The 22,569-nt window shown below is 35.5% G+C and overlaps 1 protein-coding gene across 1 annotated transcript in view; it reads right to left on the reverse strand.

Annotated features, from left to right (window-relative positions):
- The window catches only part of LOC128588765 (ankyrin repeat domain-containing protein 26-like), a 41,114-nt gene extending 19,611 nt beyond the window's left edge, over positions 1 to 21,503 (reverse strand). Inside the window, exons 1-7 of the mRNA XM_053595583.1 lie at positions 21,348 to 21,503; positions 19,302 to 20,219; positions 18,251 to 18,403; positions 10,883 to 10,953; positions 10,442 to 10,535; positions 9,255 to 9,328; positions 8,837 to 8,921 (exon numbers count right to left, since the gene is read on the reverse strand). Of these exons, the coding sequence (XP_053451558.1) occupies positions 8,837 to 8,921; positions 9,255 to 9,328; positions 10,442 to 10,535; positions 10,883 to 10,953; positions 18,251 to 18,403; positions 19,302 to 20,219; positions 21,348 to 21,503 (1,551 nt within the window). The remainder of the gene's footprint in view (positions 1 to 8,836; positions 8,922 to 9,254; positions 9,329 to 10,441; positions 10,536 to 10,882; positions 10,954 to 18,250; positions 18,404 to 19,301; positions 20,220 to 21,347) is intronic.
- Positions 21,504 to 22,569: the final 1,066 nt, after the last annotated feature.

A 22,569-nucleotide genomic window follows, 5' to 3' on the forward strand; every position in this document is an offset into this window, starting at 1 on the left:
GTGAATAGAACTCCACAATACTTAACAATTCTCTCAATGAATGGCTTGGAATCCCCACTGACAAGGCACAGACTGGGTGACTGGATAAAAAAGCACAATCCATCTATATGCTGTCTCTAGAAACACACCTAATGTTGAAGGACAAAAGAAGACTCAGGGTGAACCAGCAGTTAAGTAAGCGAGGAGATGATTACCATTTGCCTGAATTATTGTTTTCCAGGCCTTCATCCTTAGTCTTGTTTTATCCTTCAACATGTACAATCACCACATTATACCCCATAAATGCATTAAGGTACACAGTTATGATTTAATGAAGGAAAATATATTTAAAATATTAAAAAACAAAAGGAAATCAGAAAAGGAGGGGTTGCAAGTTTATTTTCAGAGACAATTGTATTTAAAGCAAAAAAGTAAGTAATAACAAAGAGGGTCACTACATACTGGTCAAGAGAAAAATAGAACAAGAGGACATTTCAATTCTAAAAGTATATAACACCCAACTTATATGGTCCCAGATTTATGAAGCAAACACTAATTGTCTGAACAATATAATATCCTACAACACCACAGTAGCTAGGGACTTTAACATTCCTCCAAGAGAACTGGACAGAGCCACTAAACAGAAACTACACATAGAAACAAGGAACTTGAATGCTACCCTAGATCAGTATGCTTAATAGACATCTATAGAACACACAACCCCAAAGCCAATGAGAATATGTTCTTCTATCAGCCCATGGATCATACTCCAGCCCACAGACACAAATCAAACCTCAACAATTTTTTTTGAAAATTTGAAATAATACTTTGCATCTTTTCAGTCCACCAGGGAATAAAGATAGAAATCGATTGCAACAAAAACCTTCATCCACACACAAAGTCCTGGAAACTACAAACTTTATGCTACACGACAGTTGAATCAAGGAGGATAAAAGAAGGAAATTATTAGATTTCATGAACAGCATGACAATGAAGCCACGGATTCCCAAAACCTGTGGGATACTGAAAAAGATGTCATAAGAGGAAATTTCTTGCATTAGATACCAACATAAGAAATATGGAAAGAGAGCACATCAACAGCCTAATGAATCATCTCAAAGAAATGGAGAAGGAAGAGTAATCCAATTGCAAACCTAGCAGAAGAAAAGAAATAACCAAAATTAAATTAGAAATAAATGAAGTTGTAAACAAAAGAATCATTCAGAAAATCAATAAAATGGAAAGTTCGTTCTTTGAAAAGATAAATAAAATCAATAAACCTTTGGCCAGATTAAATAGAAAGATAGCATTAAAATCTCTAAAACCTCAATCAGAAACAAAAAAAGGGGAAATAACTACAGATACCACAGAGATACAAGAGATTATCTCTGTCTACTACAAGCAACTCTATGCCCAGAAATTTGACAATGTGGACGAAATGGACCAATACCTGGAATCACACTGTGTCCCTAGACTTAACCAGGGAGAAATAGAGCTCTAGAACAGACAAATATCAAGCACTGAAATTTAAATAACAATAAAAAAGCTTCCAACAACAAAAAGAAAATCCCTAAACCACATGGCTTCACAAGAATTTGATCAAATCTTCAATGAAGAGCTTATACGTACCATGCAGAATGAATTCCAAAACACTGAGAAGAAAGAAACCTTCCCTAGCATGTTCTATGAAGAAAATATCACCCTGATACCAATACCAAGAAAAGACCAAACTAAAAAGAGAACAACAGACCAATTTCACTAATGAATATCGACAGAAATATACTCAACAAAATCCTAGAAAATAGATTTTATCTATACATTTAAAAAATTATGTCATAATCAAGTCGGCTTCATCCCAGTGATGCTAAGATGAAGCTAGTTTAACCTACACAAGTCCATAAACATAATTCACCATATCAATAGAAGCCAAAATAAAGACCATAAAATCCTCTCAATAGATGCAGAAAAAGCATTTGGCAATATTCAGCATCTTTTTCTAACAAGAACACTTAAGAAAATAGGCAGAGATGACACATTTCTTAATTGGTTGAAGCCTTCTGGGACAAACTCATAGCCAATTTCACACTGAATAAAGTTTTCCACTTAGAACTGAAACTAGACAGGATGTACACCATCACCACTGATATTCCACATAGCTCTGGAAGTTTTAACTAATGCAATCAGGAAAGAGAAGGACATTAAGTGGATACAAATGATGGCCGAGGAGGTCAAACTTTCACTCTTTGCCAATGTTATCATTTTATACTTAGAGAACCCAACTGATTCAACTAAACGACTCCTGGCAGTGATCAAGATATAGAGTAATGGTGTGGAGTATAAAATCAATGTGCTCAAATCAGGAGCCTTTGTGTATGCAAATAACAATTAAAATGAGAGGAAAACAAGGACACAATACCCTTCAGAGCAGCTTCAAAGAAAGTGAAATACCTGGGAATATACTTAACCAAGGACATGAAAGATCTTTACAAAGAGAATTATGAAACCCTAAGAAAAGAAATAGCAGGAGACATGAATATATGGAAGAATATGTCATGTACACGACTGGGAAGATTTGCATTGTTACAATGTTTATAAAACCCAAAGTAATGTATGGATTCGATGTAATTACCATTAAAATACCAACATCATACTTTGAAGAAATGGAAGAAAGAGTTCTGCATGTTGTATGGAAACAATAAAAAAACCCATAAAGCCAAGGAAATTATTAATAATAAAAACAAATCCAGAAGTATCACTCTACCAGACTTTACATTATATTGTAAATCCACAGTTATCAGAACAGTATGGTACAGGCACAAAAATAGAAATACAGGCATATAGAACAGAATAGAAAACGTAGAGATGAAACCAGCTTCTTATTGCTATCTGATCTTTGATAAACCAAACAAATAATCACTATTCAATAAATGGTACTGGCAGAACTGGATAATTCACATAAAAACTGAAAGTAGATCTGCACTTTTTGTCAACTTGCAAAAATTGAATTCAAGATGGATAAAAGTTTAAATCTAAGACATGAAATGATAAAAGTCCTAGAAGAAAGTGCAGGGGAAAACTTGATGATGTAGACCTGGGGAAAGATTTTATGAAGACTCAGTTGGCAATCCACAACAATACCAAAATTAAACAAATGGGACTTAATTAAGCTGGAAAGTCTCTGCACAGGTAAGGACACAAAAACTAAAGCAAGATGCCATTAATCCCCCACCCTCCACCTCCCTCCCTGCTCCCTCCCTCCTTTCCCCCTTCTCCCTATTATTACGTTGTAACTGGGTTATAGCTTTCATGTGAAGGTCCTACATTAGTTTCAAAGGGTGAGTACATTGGGTACTTTTTCTTCCATTCTTGAGACACTTTACTAAGAAAAATATGTTCCAGCTCCATCCATGTAAACATGAAAGAGGTAAAGTCTCCATCTTTTTTTAAGGCTGCATAATATTCCATGGTGTACATATACCACAATTTATTAATCCATTCATGGATCAATGGGCACTTGGGCTTTTTTGATGACTTACCAATTATGAATAGGGTTGCAATAAATACTCTAATACAAATATCTTTGTTACGATGTGATTTTTGGTCTTCTGGGTATATGCCCAGTAGAGGGATTACAGGATTGAACGGCAGATCTATTTTTAGATCTTCAAGTGTTCTCCGTATCTCTTTCCAAAAGGAATGTATTAATTTACATTCCCACCAGCAGTGCAAAAGTGTTCCCTTTTCTCCACATCCACGCCAACATCTCTGGTTTTGGGATTTTGTGATGTAGGCTAGTCTCACTGGAGTTAGATGATATCTCAAAGTAGTTTTGATTTGCATTTATCTGATGATTAAAGATGATGAGCATTTTTTCATACGTCTGAAGGCCGTGTGCCTGTCTTCTTCAGAGAAGTTTCTCTTCAAGTCCTTTGCCCAGCCTGTGATGGGATCCCTTGTTCTTTTCTTGCTAATGCGTTTGAGTTCTCTGTGGATTCTGGTTATTAAATCTTTGTCAGAGACATAACCTGCAAATATCTTTTCCCATTCTGAGGGCTGTTTGCTTGCTTTACTTCCTGTGTTCTTGGCTGTGCAGAAGCTTTTTAGTTTGATCAATTCCCAATAGTGTATTTTTCAAGCAGCTTCAATTGCCTGGGGGATCCTTCTCATGAAAAACTCGCCCAACCCAATTTCTTCAAGGGTTTTCCCTGCACTCTCTTCTAGTATTTTTATAGTTTCATGTCTTAGATTTAAATCTTTAATCCAGTGAGAGGCTATATTGGTTAATGGTGAGAGGTGTGGGTCCAGTTTCAGTCTTCTACAGGTTGTCAGCCAGTTCACCCAGCACCATTTGTTAAATAGGGAATCTTTTCCCCATTGAATGTTTTTAATTGGCTTGTCAAAGATTAAATAACGGTAATTAGCTGGATTCATCTCTTGGTTCTCTATTCTGTTCCAGACGTCTACTTCTCTGTTTTTGTGCCAGTACCATGCTGGTTTTTTTGTTTGTTTGTTTGTTTTTGTGGTTTTTGGCCAGGACTGGGTTTGAACCCACCACCTCTGGCATATGGGACCAGCGCCCTATCCCCTTGAGCCACAGGCACTGCCCAGCATGCTGTTTTGATCACTATTGATTTGTAGTATAGTCTGAGGTCTGGTAGAGTGATTCCTCCTGCTTTGTTTTTATTTCTGAGTAATGTCTTGGCTATTCGAGGTTTTTTCTGATTTCATATAAAACTAAGTATTGTTTTTTCAAGATCTTTAAAGTATGACAGTGGAGCTTTAATGGGGATTGCGTTGAAATTATATATTGCTTTGGGTAATATGGACATTTTAACAATGTTGATTCTTCCCAACCATGGCATGGTATATTTTTCCATTTGTTAACATTCTCAGCTATCTCTTTTCTTAGAGTTTCATAATTCTTTTTATATAGATCTTTCACGTCCTTTGTTAGATAAACTCCAAAGTATTTCATCTTCTTTGGCACTACTGTGAATGGAATAGAGTCCTTAATTGTTTTTTCAACTTGACGATTGTAGGTATATATAAAGGCTACTGATTTATGAATGTTGATTTTGTAACATGAGACGCTGCTGTATTCCTTGATCACCTCTAAGAGTTTTGTAGTAGAGTCCCTAGTATTTTCCAGATATACAATCATATCATCTGCGAAGAGTGAAAGTTTGATCTCTTCTGACCCTATGTGGATACCCTTGATCGCCTTTTCTTTCCTAATTTTGCTGGCTAAAACTTCCATTACAATTTTTTTTTTTTTGAGATGGAGTCTTAAGCTGTCGCCCTGGGTAGAGTGTAGTGGCATCACAGCTCACAGCAACCTCTAACTCCTGGGTTTAAGCGATTCTCCTGCCTCTGCCTCCCAAGTAGCTGGGACCACAGGTGCTGGCCACAACACCTGGCTATTTTTTGGTTGTAGTTGTCATTGTTGTTTGGTGGGCCTCTGCTTTGGATTTGAACCTGCCAGCTCAGGTGTATGTGGCTGGCACCTTAGCCGCTTGAGCCACAGGCACTGAGCCTACTTCCATTACAATGTTAAAGAGCAATGGAGACAATGGACAGCCTTGTCTGGTTCCAGATCTGAGTGGAAATTATTCCAATTTAACTCCATTCAATATGATATTGCCTGTGGGTTTGCTGTATATGGCCTCTATTAGTTTAAGAAATGTCCCTTCTATACCAATTTTCTCAAGTGTTCTGATCATGAAGGGATGTTGGATGTTATCAAAAGCTTTTTCTGCATCGATTGAGAGAATCATATGGTCTTTGTTTTTTAATTTGTTTATGTGCTGAATTACATTTATAGATTTACGTATATTGAACCAGCCTTGAGACCCTGGGATAATACTGATTTGGTCATGATGTATGATTTGTTTGATATGTTGCTGGATTCTGTTTGTTAGAATCTTGTCGAATATTTTTGCATCTATATTCATTAGTGATATTGGTCTACAATTTTGTTTTCTTGTTGGGTCTTTTCCTGGTTTGGGGATCAGGGTGATGTTTGCTTCATAGAACGTGTTGGGTAGTCTTCCTTCTTTTTCTACCTTTTGGAACAGATTGAGTAATCTTCAAGGGAATATGTGAATCCTAGTAAAAGTGGAATGTAAAGGTCTTAGCCAAATAACTAAGAGAATGCCACAAAAGCTATGTTAACTAGTGTAATGAAAATGTGTCAAACGGTCTACGAACCAAGTTTATGGTGCCCCATGATCATACTAATGTACACAGCTATGATTTAATAAAAATAAAAAAAAACTAAAGCAAATAAAGAACCTTTGGAATGGGAAAATATATTTGCAGGTTATTAATCTGACAAAGGGTTGATAATTAGAATCCACAGGGAATTCAGATTAATCAACATAAAAAGAATAAACAATCCCATCTATCACTGGGCAAGAGTCATGAATACAACCTATGAAGAAGACAAATGAATGGCTAAGAAACATGAAAAAAATGGTCTTAATCATCACAGAAATACAATCAAAATCATTTTTAGATATCACTTAACCCCACTCAGAATAGCTTACATCACAGGGTCCCAAATGAGATGCTTGTGCAAATGTGGAGAAAAGTGAACATCTTTACACTGTTGTTGAGATTGCAAACTAATAGAGTCTCTTTGAAAATAAGTAGGGAGAGTCCTCAAAGAACTCAAATTATACCTCCCATTTGATCCCACAATGTCACTACTAGGCATCTACCCAGAAGAAAAAAATGGCACCTTATCATAAAGACATCTGCATTTGATTATTGCTGCTCAGTTTACAATCACCAAGATGTGGAAACTACCCTAGTGCCCACCAACTCATGAATGGATTAACAAACTGTGGTATATGTATACTATGAAATACTACTTAGCCATAAAAAGATGGAGAATGTACATCTGGATAGTTAGAAAACATTCTTTTTAGTAAAGTATCACAAGAATGGAAAAGCAAGTATCCAATGGATTCAACAGTAATAGGAAGCTGGTAGACCAACTAATACATGCCCCCACAAAACAAAAAGTCAATTTAACTCCAGTTGAGCTAAGGGGGGAGGAAAAAGGGGGAGAAGGGAAGGGGATCAGCGTGGTCCCTCCTAATGGGCACATGTAAGAACATAGGGCACATCTCCCCAGAGTGAGAAACAATTATAATAGGGACTTTCCCTAACAAACTCAAAAACAAAACAAAACAAACCCCCACAAAGTTTAAGACTTCTCTATAATAAACATGCCTTTTCCCTGTTTCTTGCAGCTTTTCATTTATTTTTACTTTTACTTTCTATTTTAAATTTTATTTATTTCTGTTTTAAACTTTCTTTTATTTGAGCCAGGGTCTTGCTCTGACTCAGTACAATGCCATGATCATAGCTCATTGCAACCTCTAATATGAAGGCTCATGTTACTTTCTCACTGCAGCCTCTTGAATAGCTGGGACTATAGGGAAGCATCACCACACCCACACCTGGATAATTATTTTTTCTTTCTTTCTTTCCTTTTCCTTCCTTACTCCCTCTCTCCCTCCCTTCCTTCCTCAATTAAAAAAGATGGTCATCAAGGCCATATCTTTCAGTCTTAGTTAGCTTTACCTCTCAGCACCACCTGCAGGTCCTTCCTTCCTTCTCTCCTTCCTTCCTTCCCTCCCTCCCTCCTTCCTTCCTTCCTTCCTCCTTACTTCCTTTCTTCTTTCCTTCCTTCCTTCCCTCCCTCCTTTCTTCCTTTCTCTCTCTCTCCTCTCTCTCTCTTTTTTCTTTTCTTTTCTTTTCTTCCTTTTCTCTCTTTCCCTTCCCTCCCTCCCTTCCTTCCTTCCATCCTTCCTACCTTTCTTTCTTCATTTCTTTCTTCTCTTTCTTTCTTCTCTCTCTTTCTTTCTTTTTGTTCTCACATTACCTAGGCTTGTCTACAGCTCCTGGTTTCAAGCCTTCTACAGTGCTTAGATTACAGGCATGAATCACCTCTTACAGCTTTTCTATCATCCTGTTTCTCCCCTTGCTTTGAACTCTATTTTTTTTTTTTTTTTGAGACTAGGTATAACTTTGTCACCCAAGATCAAGTACAGTGCTACCATCACAGCTTGATGAAGTCTCTAATTCCTGGGCTCAAGTGATTCACCTGACTGGGCCTCCAAGGAGCTAGGACTACAGTTCACCATGATGGGCTAATTGGTTTATAGTTTTTGTAGAGATAGGCCCAGGCTTCAGGTAATCTTTTTGCCTTGGCCTTTTTACTTTGGCCTCATAAAGTGCTGGGATTCCATGGCATGACCGTGTATTAATATTCCTTAATACAAGGTCTCATCCAGAGATCTATTTTTCATCACTTTTTTAAACTAAAATCTTTTACAATCCTACACTTCCAATTAAAAAAGAGGGCCATCAAGGCCATATCTTTGAGTTTTAGTTTGCTTTACCTCTCAGCACTACCTGCAGGCACTGACTAGGCCCTTCCCTGTGCTCCTGGATGAGCATCTATCCTGAAATCTCCAAACCTGAAATCCAAAATGCTTCAAAATGTTATTCATCTTACATATAAAGATGACAGCACAAGTGGAAAATTACACATCTGAATTCATGTGACAGGTTTCATTGAAAACACACATCTTTGTTTCATGCAAAATTTAGTACTTAAAAATATTATATCAAGTTACATTCGGGCTTTGTGCATAAGTTGTTCATGACACATTATTGAATATTGTGTTTAGACTTGGATCCCATCCTCAAGATATTTTATTGTGTATATATAAATATTCTAAAATCTGAAATACTTCTGGGCATTTGGGGTGCAGAATGTACAGCCTGTACTAGTAGAGAAAAAAAATTTCTTTTAAGTATGATAGAAAGTAAGAGATTGACTTACTGAACTTGCAGATGACACGTACTTCTCAATGCAGTCCAGTGCCTTTCCAAAGTTTACTTTCATTTTTGAATTTTCTTTTTCAAGGCTAAAATACATATTATAAAATAATTCTTATCACAGATAAATTTTTAAAATGCCATAAAGCTTGTGAACAAATATCTAAAGGCATAATTAGAGAATTTCTCAAAGATTAACAAAGCAGATGATTTGGCAAAGGTATTTTTCTAGGTGTATTTTTGGAAAATGTATAAAATTTTGAAAAAATATACAAAGGCATGCATTTCAAAATAGCTTAAAGTTGAAACTTTCCTTGGCTTCACACAAACATACTTATTATCTGAACAGATACAATCTCATATTACACTGCTATTTGCTTTATGAATACTCAAGTTATTTTGTGTGCTGCTTTTAACTGTACCTTTGCATGCGGTCTTCCATCATCCTTTTACATTTTATAGTCTCTGCTAACTGATCTTCCAGAGATTTCTGCACCTAAAACAAAAGATTAAAAATAATTTACACTTGGAAAAACAAAATGTCCACCAATGGATTAATGGATAAATGAAATGTGGTATACATAAAAATATTATTCTTGGGCTATGACAATGTTTTTATAAAAATCTTACTACCCAAATCATTAATTTTAGGAATTAAGTCAATTTCTTTTGTAAAGTCAAGGGGACAGGCACTACTTGCAATAAGTACTATCACTATGAAGGGGATAGATATTTTTATCAGAGACGTTTTTCATATTGTCTACCATATTCTTATACGCAGGTTGTCCCTGATTTGGGATCCTCCAACTTCCTATTGTTTGACTCCATAATGATGTGAAGCCCTTGCAAGTTTGACATAATGATGATGGCCACCTTAATTTTTTTGACTTTAAAATGATATGAAACACCCCAATTTCAATGTATGTTGAATTTTGATTCATGATCCTTCCCAGGCTAGCAATATGTGGTATGAGGGACATACAATGCTTTATTACAGACAGACTTATACTAGATTATTTTTCTTTTTTTTTTTTTTTTTTTGGCCGGGGCTGGATTTGAACCCACCACCTCAGGCATATGGGACCGGCGCCCTACTCCTTGAGCCACAGGCGCCGCCCAACTAGATTATTTTTTCAACTGAAGGCTAATGTAAGTGCTCTGAACATGTTCCAGGTAGGCTAGGCTAAGTGAGGATGGGTTTATTGGGATATAACTCCATTGAAAGTCAGTGAGCATCTGTACTACAGGTTGAGCATCTTAATATTAGAACCTAAAATACAAAATGCCCCCAAATCCTAATCACTTTTAGGGTCAAAATGACATTCCAAATGGAAAATTTGACATCTGACTTCATGTGCCATGTTGCAGTGAAAACATCTTTGCTTCATGCACAAAATTATAAAACATTACATAAAATTATCTTCAGGGTGTGTGAATATGGTGTATATATTACAAATAAATTTGTGTTTAGACTTGAATTCCCTTCCCAAGATATTTCAATATGCATGTACAAATATTCCACAATCCAAAACATTTCTAGTCCAAAGCATTTTGAGTAAGATACACTCGGCCTATTCTGCCACAGAACTAAAATAAGAGATTAACTTACGAAACTTGCACTTGACAAGTCTTTCTCATACTGGTTGAGTTTTTCGGCTTGGTCTTTGACAGTAAGTTTTAATTTGGAATTTGCCATTTTGATCCTAAAATATAATTTTTAAAATAATTAATGTCAGATAATTTTTTTAAATATCATGCAATTTTTGAACAAACACTTGAAGGTATGTTTATGTGAATCCTTAGATATTTGAAAAGTAGATGATTAAGCAACTATATCATTTTTCTAGCAATGTCCATGCATAATGTGCAAAATTTAGAAACAAAGTAAAAAAAAATATGCATTTCAAAATAGCTTAAAGCTGAAAATTTTCCTAAGATTCACACAGATATAGTTACTATTACAACTAGCACTAGTCTCAAACTGTAACACTTATTTTCTTTATAATACTCAAGTCTTTTTATTTTTCTTTTTTGCTGCTTGAAAGCATACTTTTTCCATTGGTCTAGCATCTTCTCGGCACGGTGTCCTTCCTCTTTGAGTTGATCCTCTACTTCTTGAAACTAAAACAAAGATTAGAAAAATGTTTACACTTGGAAATGACCCACATTTCCCTCACTGGATGGACAGCTAAAAAATGTAGCACATAGAAAACAAGGTTTTTAGACTAACACACTATTTGCATTAAAAATAATAATGATCTAGTACAAATCTGCTCATCACCTGAAGAGATTTTTTAGCTAAATTTCATTGGAACTCTGACACACCCCTTCATTCTGCATATTATTTATAGATACTTTTCTGCCATCACTGCACAGTGGAGCTGTTGCAACAGGAATCTTCTGGATCATAAAACCTAAAATATACTATTTGGCCCTTCCCAGAGTAGGTTATCTACTCCTGTTATAGGATGAAAACACAACATTATTCTTGCTTTTACAAATTATATTGTATTATTATTAATTTTACAAATTATATTGTATTACATAAATACTATTAAATACTCAATAAATACACTATTCTTAATTTTACAAACTATATTGTATGAGATAAATACTCAAATTTATAAAATTGATAAAATGGGGAAAGAGAAGATTACATTATGATAAGCATGTATATTTTGTATTCTAAGATCACAACATCAACTTTTATTATTTTATTTTATTCACATTTAATTTTATTGTAACAAGGCAACTTATATACTTTCAGCATCTAACACTCACCATCATCTTTTCTTTTAGGAAAAGGAAAAGGACTTTTAAAAATAAATGGGAAGAAAAGTACAACAGAGAATGTCAACCCCAAAGTTAAGTCGCAAGGCTTAAGTTTTCACTAGGAGAGAATTTAATCTAAATGTGTCGCCTTAAACTGTGAGGATGACTATTAAACTTTGCAATTAAACATGACAAAGGAGAGGCCATTATGTTAAAATTACCACTTAACCTACCCAGTCACGTCAAAGCTATGTTTTACTAACCATCGTGACCAGATGTTTATTTTATTTTTTTCTTTTTGTGAACATGAGCAAGTAGACAGGCACAAGTTGGTAAATGCTAACTGTCCATATTCATAGACACATTGTAGTCTCTGAGCCAATTTACAGGGAAAATAGAGAAAAGGCTAGAACTTTGTGCACTGCTACATGGGGGACAGCACCCTTCAGCTTCCCACAGAGCAAGGGGACCAGGTTTTCCTTTTTCTCTCACATCTCAGTTGTGTGTATGCTTCAGATGACAACCAGATGTCTCATGGAATAGTTCGAGAGGTGGACCTTTACAGAGGCCAAAAGATCTGGGTTTGAGTACTGGCTCCACCAGTACTAGCTGTGTGACCTTTAGCAAATTAGCAACTTGGTTTCTTCATCTACAACATGGACAGAATAGCACTGATTTCCTCATGTGGATGTTGGGAAGACTGAACTGGGGAATACACATAATGCACTTAGAAAAACGTGAGGCACATGGTGAGTGGCATATAATATTTACTATTAACATCTTGTTGTATTTTATGTTCTAATTTTATAGTTTAGGCAGGTGACATGCCAATGAAAATGGTCCCCGAAAGCTGCACTCAACTATCTCCACACTACTGAAATGGGCAATAAATGCATAGCATGATGCCCACAACAGTCCCAAATTCTGTAGATAACAGTCACCAACTCCAGTAGCCAGCAGTGTTTTCGTCCACTCATAAGAATTCATGGCTTACTTGTCTCCATAGCAATCAGTGGGATGGATGACCATGCACTGCAGTGCACAGAGCATCTTCTAGAGTGAGTTGTATGGAACTTACATGACCCCAGGCAATAGCCTCAACCTGAAAACACTGTACTCCATTGATAAATCAAGGTGCCTTGATCACTTCATTCCCAGCAACTGGATATGATGGGCTGCACTAGCAAGCACTCTGATGATCAAGTTAAGGTCATGTGCTGTGGTAGATCAGAAAGGCCAGAGCTTTTCAGTTGGAAAGGCAATTATCAATCTACAAGTCCCAATTCTGACTTTGTAATGAAGGAGTACTAATTTAATTTTTTTTCTATAGTGAGAATGATATGAATATATTTTTTTTCCTGCTGGTTGCATCTACATTCACTTATTTATTTGGTTGAACACTTTCCTTGGAAATTAAATTAGTATTAGCAGGAAAGAAGCAGACTGGTTTGGCCCTAACTCATTAAAACAAACAAAGAAAAAAACAAAAAACAGAAAAATATTTTCTTGCTACTGTTGAAACAGCAACGAACAATAAGAAAGAACTACAGGAAATATTTCAAACTTTATCAATATTAAATAAGATTACATGAGGAGATAAGCAAAGACATAGAGTACTTTCCAGATGTATATCTTTGAAGGAGATAAGGAAATCAAAATATAATTCCTTGGTATAGAGAATATTTTCAATGAAAAGGCCATTTTTGATTAGAATGCACTAGTCTCTCCTCTATAAAACCTGAATAACTTGATTTAGAATCAGAAAAGGGGCTGCTGGAGTCCTTATCACATAGGCCTGGCCCTAATGTCCTTTGAAGCACTGAGACCTGTCTCTCAGGTTAAACTGCAACTCAGTCTGTTTCCCTCCATCTACCCATCATCCCTCGCAACCACTTGCTACACATATATTTTACAGTTTCTCTCCCCCCTCCCTTCTAAAAGGCATCTTTAAAAGCCACTGACTATCACTGAAACATTGGGCAATCATTCATACCCCCCATGTGCATGGTATTTGGAAATAAACCTTTCTCTTATTAATCTACTATAACTGTGAGTTGATCTTTTCAGCACATCAACCTAGGGGAAAAGGGCAAGTTTCCCTGAGACTCCCCTTCACCTTCTTTCCATATAATTTCCTTAATTCCCCAATTACAAACTTCATTGGGAAGATATTGCAATGGATAAATCACAGCTAGACATATTTACAAAATACTTTTCACTAAATTCTGTTAAATACCATCTATTAATTATAAAATAACTTGGGAAAAGTTACTGAAATATATATCCCAAATAGAGAAAATTAGTAACAATAGCAAGAAAGAGTTTTTTTCTGTTTTTTTTAATAAAAAGTTCCAATTTTATATTTTATTGCTTAAAATATATTTAGAATAAAATTTTATTATATCAATTATCAGTATAGTATAAAGTATTTAATTATATACTAACAAATGTTAATCTAAAACATTTTCAATTTATATAAGGATAACTTATAGACGTATCAACTTTTGCTATTAAATCATAGCTGTGTACATTAATGCAATTATAGGGTACAATGTGCTCGTTTTATATACAACTTAGATATTATTCTCACCTTAAGCAAATTTATAATTGAACAAGATGACTCTTCATGAAAAAATAAAAGCCCTCAGAATGGGAGAAAATATTTGCAGGTTATACCTCCGATAAAGGTTTAATAACCAGAATCCACAGAGAACTCAAACGTATTAGCAAGAAAAGAACAAGTGATCCAATCACAGGGTGGGCAAAGAACTTGAAGAGAAACTTCTCTAAAGAAGACAGACACACGGAATACAGACACATGAAGAAAAGCTCATCATTCTTAATCATCAGAGAAATGCCAATCAAAACTACTTTGAGATATCACCTAACCTGAATAAGAGTAGCCCACATAACAAAATCCCCAAACCAGAGATCTTCGCATGGATGTGGAGAAAAGAGCACAATTGTACACTGCTGGTGGGAATGCACACTAATATGTTCCCTTTGGAAGGATGTTTGGAGAATACTTAGAGATCTAAAAATAGACCTGCCATTCGATCCTATAATTCCTTTACTAGGTATATACCCAGAAGACCAAAAATGACAATATAACAAAAACATCTGTACCAGGATGTTTATTGCAGCCCAATTCATAATTGCTAAGTCATGGAAGAAGCCCAAGTGCCCATCAACCCACGAATGGACTAGCAAATTGTGGTACATGTATAACATGGAACATTATGCAGCCTTAAAGAAAGATGGAGACTTTACCTCTTTCATGTTTACATGGATGGAGCTGGAACATATTCTTCTTAGCAAAGTATCTCAAGAATGGAAGAAAAAGTATCCAATGTACTCATCCCTACTATAAAGCTAATTTATAGCTTTCATATGAAGGCTATAACCTAACTATAGCTCAAGAATATGGGGAAAGGACCAAGGGAAGGGAAGGGAGAGGGGAGGTTATGGTGGACGGAGGGTAAGGGCTGGGGCCACATCACGGTGCATCTTAGAATGGGTACAGGAGAAACTTACTAAAGGTAGAATACAAATGTCTACATACAATAAGCATGAAAATGCGATGAAGGCTATGTTGAACAGTTTGATGAGAATATTTCAGATTGTATATGAAACCAGCACATTGTACCCCTTGATTGCACAAATGTACACAGCTATGATTTAATAATAAAAAAATTAAAAAAAGCAATGCAAAATGAAGGACTAACTTATTCTGCACAGATTAGATAACAAGTACTAAAGAATAAAGTCAACGAAAGTCAGAACACTCAGAGAAAGTTTCATGAAGAAGGAAAAATTGTGCTCAGGTCTGAATGAGGTTAGATGATCAGAAGCTAAAAAAGCGGGAAGCACAGCATGAGCAAGGCAGAGAGATGGTCAAATCTGCTAACTAACTGAGGATGATAGTCAATGGCAGGGAAATAAAAACACGTCCGCTTGATATCATTTAAATTAATGTTCATGGGACTATGATGCATTGGTGGCAAAAAGTAGAAACAAACCTAAAGGTCCAGCAAGTGAAGAATCGATCACCAGTAGGACCACACAATAGAACAGTACCAGACCATGAAAAGAAATGAAGTATTGATCCATACTACAACATGGATTCATCCTGAAAACACGCTTTGTGAAAGAATCCAGTCACAAAGGACTAAGTAGTATATGGCTCCATTTATAAGAACTGTCTACAAAACAGCATGGTACTGGCACAAAAATAAAGATGTAGATCTATGAAATTGGATAGAGAGTTTAGAGATGAACCTAGCCACATATCGCCATTTAATCTTTGAAAAGCCTACAAAGAGCATGCAATGAGGAAAAAGATCCTTATTTAACAAATGGTGCTGGAAGAACTTGTTATCCACATGTAGAAGACTGAAACTGGACCTGCACCTCTCACCATTGACAAAAAATTGATTCTTCGTAGATGAAAGATTTAATTATAAGACACAAAACAATAAAAATTCTAGGAAAGAGTGGGGGAAAACACTTGAATACATTGGCCTGGGAAAAAACTTTGTGAGACAGACCCTCTTAGCAATTACAGCAACACCAAAAATCAATACCTGGGACTTGATCGAGCTGAAAAGCTTTTGCACACCTAAGGCTATCGCAAATGAAACCAACAGCCAGCCTTCAAATGGGAGAAAGTTTTTGCATGTTATGAATCTGACAAAGGCCTGATAACTAGAACATACACAGAACTCAAATTGAACCATAAGAAAGTATAAACAACCCTCTCTATAAGTGGGCAAGAGATTTGAACAGAAACTTCTCTGAGGATGACAGACGAATGTCCATCAAACACTTGAAAAAATGCTCATTGTCTTTTAATCACCAGTGAAATGCAAATCAAAACCACTCTAAGATATCACCTAACCCCAGCAATCCCAGAACTACAGATGCTATTGTGGATATGGAGAGAAGGGACGCTTCTACCATGCTGGTGGGATTGCAAAATAATACAGCCTTTTTGGAGAGAAGTATGGAGGATCCTCAAAAATCTAAAAGTAGACCTACCATTTTGATGCTGCAATCCCATTACTAGGTATCTATCAAGAATAACAAAAATCATTTTACCACAAAGACATTTGCGCTAGAGTGTTTACTGTGACTCAATTCATAATTGCCCAGTCGTGGGAGCAACCTAAGTGTCCATCAACCTATGAATGGATCAACAAACTGTGGTATATGTATACCATGGGATATTATTCAGCCATTAAAAAGATGGAGACTTTACATCTTTTACATTTACCTGGATGGAATTGAAATACATTCTTTTTAGTAAAGTACCATAAGAATAGAAAAATAAATATCCAATATGAAATCCATACCTCCATACCTATATGAAATCAATATATAAACAATTACATGCTCATAAGAACAATAAAACACTCTTATAGTCCAGTTTGTGGGTAGAGTGAAGCGGGGTGGGGAACGTTTGGCAGAGTGAGGGAGGGCACGAGGCAAGATCTCACCTATTGTGCACATTGTGAGGATGTATAATATGTCCCTTGGAAAAAAATAAAATAAAATTTGATTGATAAAGTCTCCCTCCCCCCCACCCCGCCACCCCGCCACCCCAAAAATGAACTGTCTAGATAAGCAAATCTATGGAGATAAAGGTAGATGGTGGTTGCCCAGGCCTGGGGAAAGTGGAGGGATAAGATTAGGGTGGAGGTTATGGTTATAAGATGTGGGGTTTCTTTTCACATTGATGCAAATGTTCTGAAATTGATTGTTATGATGGTTCCACAACCCTGTGAATATACTAAGAGACATTAAGTGGTGAACTGCATGGTATGTGAATGAGACCTCAATACATTTGCTTTTAAAAATCCAATGGCAGGATCTGGATAATTTTCTTAATTCTTTATTTTGGATGTACCTCCTATCCAAGACCTGAATATTTCTGTGCTTTTACAATATAATTAAAGTGAAATGGAAATGAAGACAATTAACTTTGCAAAGAGTTTATAAATTAACCTAAAACATTTTCATTTTATTTATTTATTTATTTATTTTTTTTTAGAGACAGAGTCTCACTTTATGGCCCTCTGTAGAGTGCCGTGGCCTCACACAGCTCACAGCAACCTCCAACTTCTGGACTTAAGCGATTCTCTTGCCTCAGCCTCCCGAGCAGCATTTTCATTTTAGACAAGAATATAAAGGCCTTTCTCTATGAGTTAACTTGAAATCCGTGAAATAAGTATACACAGATTTTGTATCCATTCACAAAATTGAAGATATGTTCTGGAACATTTCATTAGACATTACCCTGATTTAATCTGGCTTGCCTCACAATGGCAATAGAGAAATCACTGAAAACTACTGCTTAACAGGAAAAATGTCTCACAACTTCTGTGAAAAATGATGCATAATCCTCGACTTTCCTAAGGGCATATATTATAAGAAAATATGGTATATTTCTAAGTAATTTTAAGGAAAAGTGGAAGAATGAAAGTCAGAATTTAAGAAATAAGTACATGATAAAGATAATAAAATTGTACAAAACTACTCATAATGAAAATATAAAAAGAAAGCTGTCACCTGCAGCTAGTGTTCTAAAACACTTTATTTTATTGGATCAGCTCTAGATTAACGGGTGGCATGTTAATTATGTACATACTTGGTTTGTCATCTGACTTATTTTTCTCATTGAATGTTGGGTCTCATCTTCTAAATGAATGTGACAACGTGATGTAGTTTCTAGTAACGTCTCCGATCTGGATAGTTTTTGCATGGTATCACACAGTTCTTGGCGAAGTTGTCTCAAAACTGCCTGGTAAGATATTTTTGTTGCAGATATTATAAACACTTTATTATTAGGATGTGTTAATAATATTTAACTTTAACATATATACCTTGAAGATTATCATCACATACATTGCATTGACTCACCTTCTTTTCCTCCTGCGTACACATTCCTGTTGACCACTAAATTTGGCTAAGAACATTAAGGAAAGTGCTACCTCCCCCCCAAGTCAGTATTCTACTGCTCAGACAACAGATTCAGTCCTCTATTCATTCCTCCCCTCATGAATGTGAAATGCATAAGGACCAACTGAAGGCTTAAAAGGAATGTGAAATGCATAACAAAAGATCATATGCATGTGGATGGGATAGTGGTGGCAAATTCTACCCTGTAAAATGGTTTCTTTCTTTTTGATTAGAAGCTCAGATCAGCCTCAAAGTTTCTCACAAATTCAGTCCTCTGCTCAAACTCTCCCAATAATCCCTATTTTAGAATAAAAGTAAAATTCCAATGGCTCCTGCAGGCCCTAAGTGAGCTGGCCTCCACCTCCCTCCCTAATCTCAACTCCTGCAACTCCTACCCCTACTCAGCTTCCTACTCACTTTTTTCTGCTTCGGCTCTGTCTTAAAATGAGGCAACATAAAGACACTAAAATTATGATTTCAGCATTTTTACTCTATGTCTATTAACAATTTATAACTTAAACTCTTAAAATGTTGTAAGTGACACACTGTCTTTACTCAAAGTAAAACATCTCTCAGTACTAACTTTTATTTGCTGGAAACAAGGTATGTTTCTAGGCTGATATCACAAATATAGATCTAGATAGTCTCACATTCAACCAGATACGATGCTTAGTCACTACCAAATACCACTTCACTTTTCTTTTTGGAAGTTTGAAAAATGTTTATTTCTTGATACTTACTTCTCTTTTCACTTTCTCTTTTTTATATTGGTACTGCCTTTCTTTTAAGTGATTGCATTCATCAAGCAACTTCTTGTTTTCCTCTTCCAAAAGCAGACTGTACCTTTCATGCCCTACTTCAAGAGCCTTCACCACTGCAGCACACGGGCTGTCTCTGCTGTGTTTTGCCTTCTCTTTATCTGCAGAATCCTTGTGAACATCATCCAGCTGTTGTTGAAGTGACATAGTTTTACATTGCAGTCCGGACAGTCTCTGCTCTAAAGACTCCTGCTTTACAATGTACATACTCACTGTTCTTTGTTCACTTTGATACTTCAGTTGAATGTTCTGCTTTTCCAACTGTGCTTCCATCAGGTCTCTCTGTGCACCTTCTAGAGCAAAACTCTTCTCTCGAAGAGCATCTTTCATGTGACAAAACTCAGCTTGCAGGCAACTGAATTTCTCTTCTGCATCACAGAGTTGTTGGAAAAGGGTTTCGGCACGAGAGTTCATATATTCCAGTGTACCAGACCATTCTTCTTTTGTTCTCTGGACAATGAAGGCAAGGTCTCTTTGGGAGACCTGACTTTGGTGACGCTCATGGTTAGCATCTGCCAGTCTGAGACGGTGGGATTCAAGTTCTGCTTCTAGTTTTTCCTGGTTTTCTTTCGCTTCCTCCAGTTTGGCTTGTAGCACTTTATTCTCGTCTCGTAGTATGTTGAGCTGGCCATTATACTGGGCTGTTACTTTCATTAACCTTTCTTCACTGAGCTTTACAGCATTTTGAAGATCATCAGTCTTGTCTTTGATGATTTCCAAGTCCCGCAAGTGTTTCTTGTCTATCTCCTCATTGTTCATTTTCATTCTTTCTACTTTCAATCTTAGTCTGACAATTTCTTTGTTCAGGAGATCTCTTTCATGTTCATGCCTTTGACAATTCTAAGTAAAAGAAAGGAAACTTTTAGCTATCACTCAATAAAATATCACGATTTCCCCAGAAAGTAAATAATAACATGCACATTTATGAAATGAAAGGGTTGTAAAAAGCAGCTAACTGGGCAAAGAAGCTGGATCCAAACCTCAAACCTTATAGAGCATAAATTCCTTTAAGTTCAAAAATTTACATGAATGCAATGAATCTGTGAAAGCAAAAATGAAATCAGTAAAGAATTTTTATGAATCTCCAAATTGGAAAAGGCTTTCTTTGAATGACAACAAATCCAAATGCACAAAACTCTAATAACTGTGACACACTAGAAAGTTGGGTGTACACTCTGGTGTCTAAACTACATCCCCCTCCATAGTAGGAGCCTCAGCTCTGCGTACACTAGAACAGGCAAAATTTGCCAACGTTCTTTAAGTTTTTTTTCTGAGAGCATTCTATAGATATTCTACTCTTCTAACATTTTTATCCCAAGTTATTACAATTATATCTATTGATAAATGACAAATCTAGGCACTGTGCAAAGCATTTCTCTATATATCAATTAACTCAGTTACTGATCACAATTCTGAAAAGGAGAGATTAAATGTATAAGCCCCTTGTAGGATTTTCCTCAGTCTTCTGATCCTAACCCACGAGGCTCATCTACCAAATCACAGTTACCTCTCTGGAATAAATAGATAAATGCAAAATAAGCCTTATATTTCAAAACACAAATGACAAATAAGATAAAATTTGCAGAGGTCTTCTTAGAAAATCATGAGATTACTTTAGATTACAATACATTTTGTTTCTTTCCTCTTCATAATGTTTGAAGTTGTAATAAATGTGAAATAGGGGAAAAATCACTGAACTGTTTTACTAGGAACAAAACACCTAATAAGTCATCATTAAGTATATATTATGGTATATTATTTTAAAAAATTCTTTGTATTGAAATAAGATACTACTTGGATGCCAAGATTTATAATAAACAACTTTAGCTATAAATATCATAGTTAATTTTTAAGGCAAGATTTTGGTTTGTTTTATAACTAAACAATAAGCATTGAATCAAAGAGACATCACAACTAATAGTGATGAAGTAAAATAATAAATGTGATGTTAACCAAAGATTAATTTACCTCCAGATTATTTCTAAGGGTTCCCAACTCCACATTTTGGGCTCTCAGTCTGTGTTCCAATTCTTCTTTTATCGCAACTTCTTTTCTATGTTGCTCTATTTCTCTTGTTAACTTTTCCTTAATTTGTTCAAATGCTATAGAATCATTTTTTCTCATCTCTTCCATTTCTTTTAGTGTGAATCTGCAGTTAAATATACTTATCTTAAAATTCATTTTGTTAGCGAAAAGTTCATTTTGAGACCTGACTCTTCATCTATTCATTGATTATCTAATAAAATGTCTGTTTTCTTGAATATTTGTTTTTTCTAGTTCTAAGGTTTTGAATATCTCACTTCATTTTCTCCCAAAAGACATGTACACATGAAAAGTAGATGTGAAAGAACATTCTCCTAATTGGTAAGTTTCTGTTAGTTTAGTTACTCTTGAAAAGGATATTGAAAATTTTCAAATGTATAAGTTGAAAATTACTTTTTTACATAGTCATAATTACTCCCAAACTGGGACAGATCATGGAGTGTAAACTAACCAAAATTTACCATTTATAAATAAGTTTATGAATTCACTGGAGGGAAATGTTCATCTCCACAAAACAACACAAGCATTCCTGAAAGTCACTGGCAGTGTAAGAGAACTCATTCCGATGTCTCTCACACAACATATAATTGCAGACTGCTATTTTTATATTTGCTACCCACGTGTTCTGTGTTTCTGTTTTGAGTGATAATTTCAAGGTACTTGTTGATGCTGGTATATATTATAAACAATTCTGAAATTCCTTTTGGGGAAAGACAAGGTCTAATATTTAATTAAACAATGAAGAATAATATATGTTTTCAACACAAAAGTTTAAATTAATTTTATCTGTGTAGGAGAGATGTTGAACAAGCGAATCAGTAGTCACTTTCCATTTTCCTTTTCATTCCCTGCATTATGAAAACAAACTATGTAATTTCCTTAAGAAACTTCTTCTGGGTTGAAAAAGGCCAATTGAAACTCTGTTGGTTGAGTTATAAATTTGCATAAACATTCCTGAGAACCATTTCAAAATATTGATCAAAGCCATTTTCATTAGATTACTTTAACCCAAGAATTCTATATTGAAGAATATGTTAAAGGCATATAATTTGAAAATTAAGACTTGTGTAAAAATGTTCATAACAGTATTAATTATAATACAAATATTTAAAATTCCAAATTCAATTTGTTAAATAAAAGGAGATTT

The sequence above is a fragment of the Nycticebus coucang genome, chromosome 6 (genome assembly GCF_027406575.1).
Source record: "Nycticebus coucang isolate mNycCou1 chromosome 6, mNycCou1.pri, whole genome shotgun sequence".
NCBI lineage: Eukaryota > Metazoa > Chordata > Mammalia > Primates > Lorisidae > Nycticebus > Nycticebus coucang.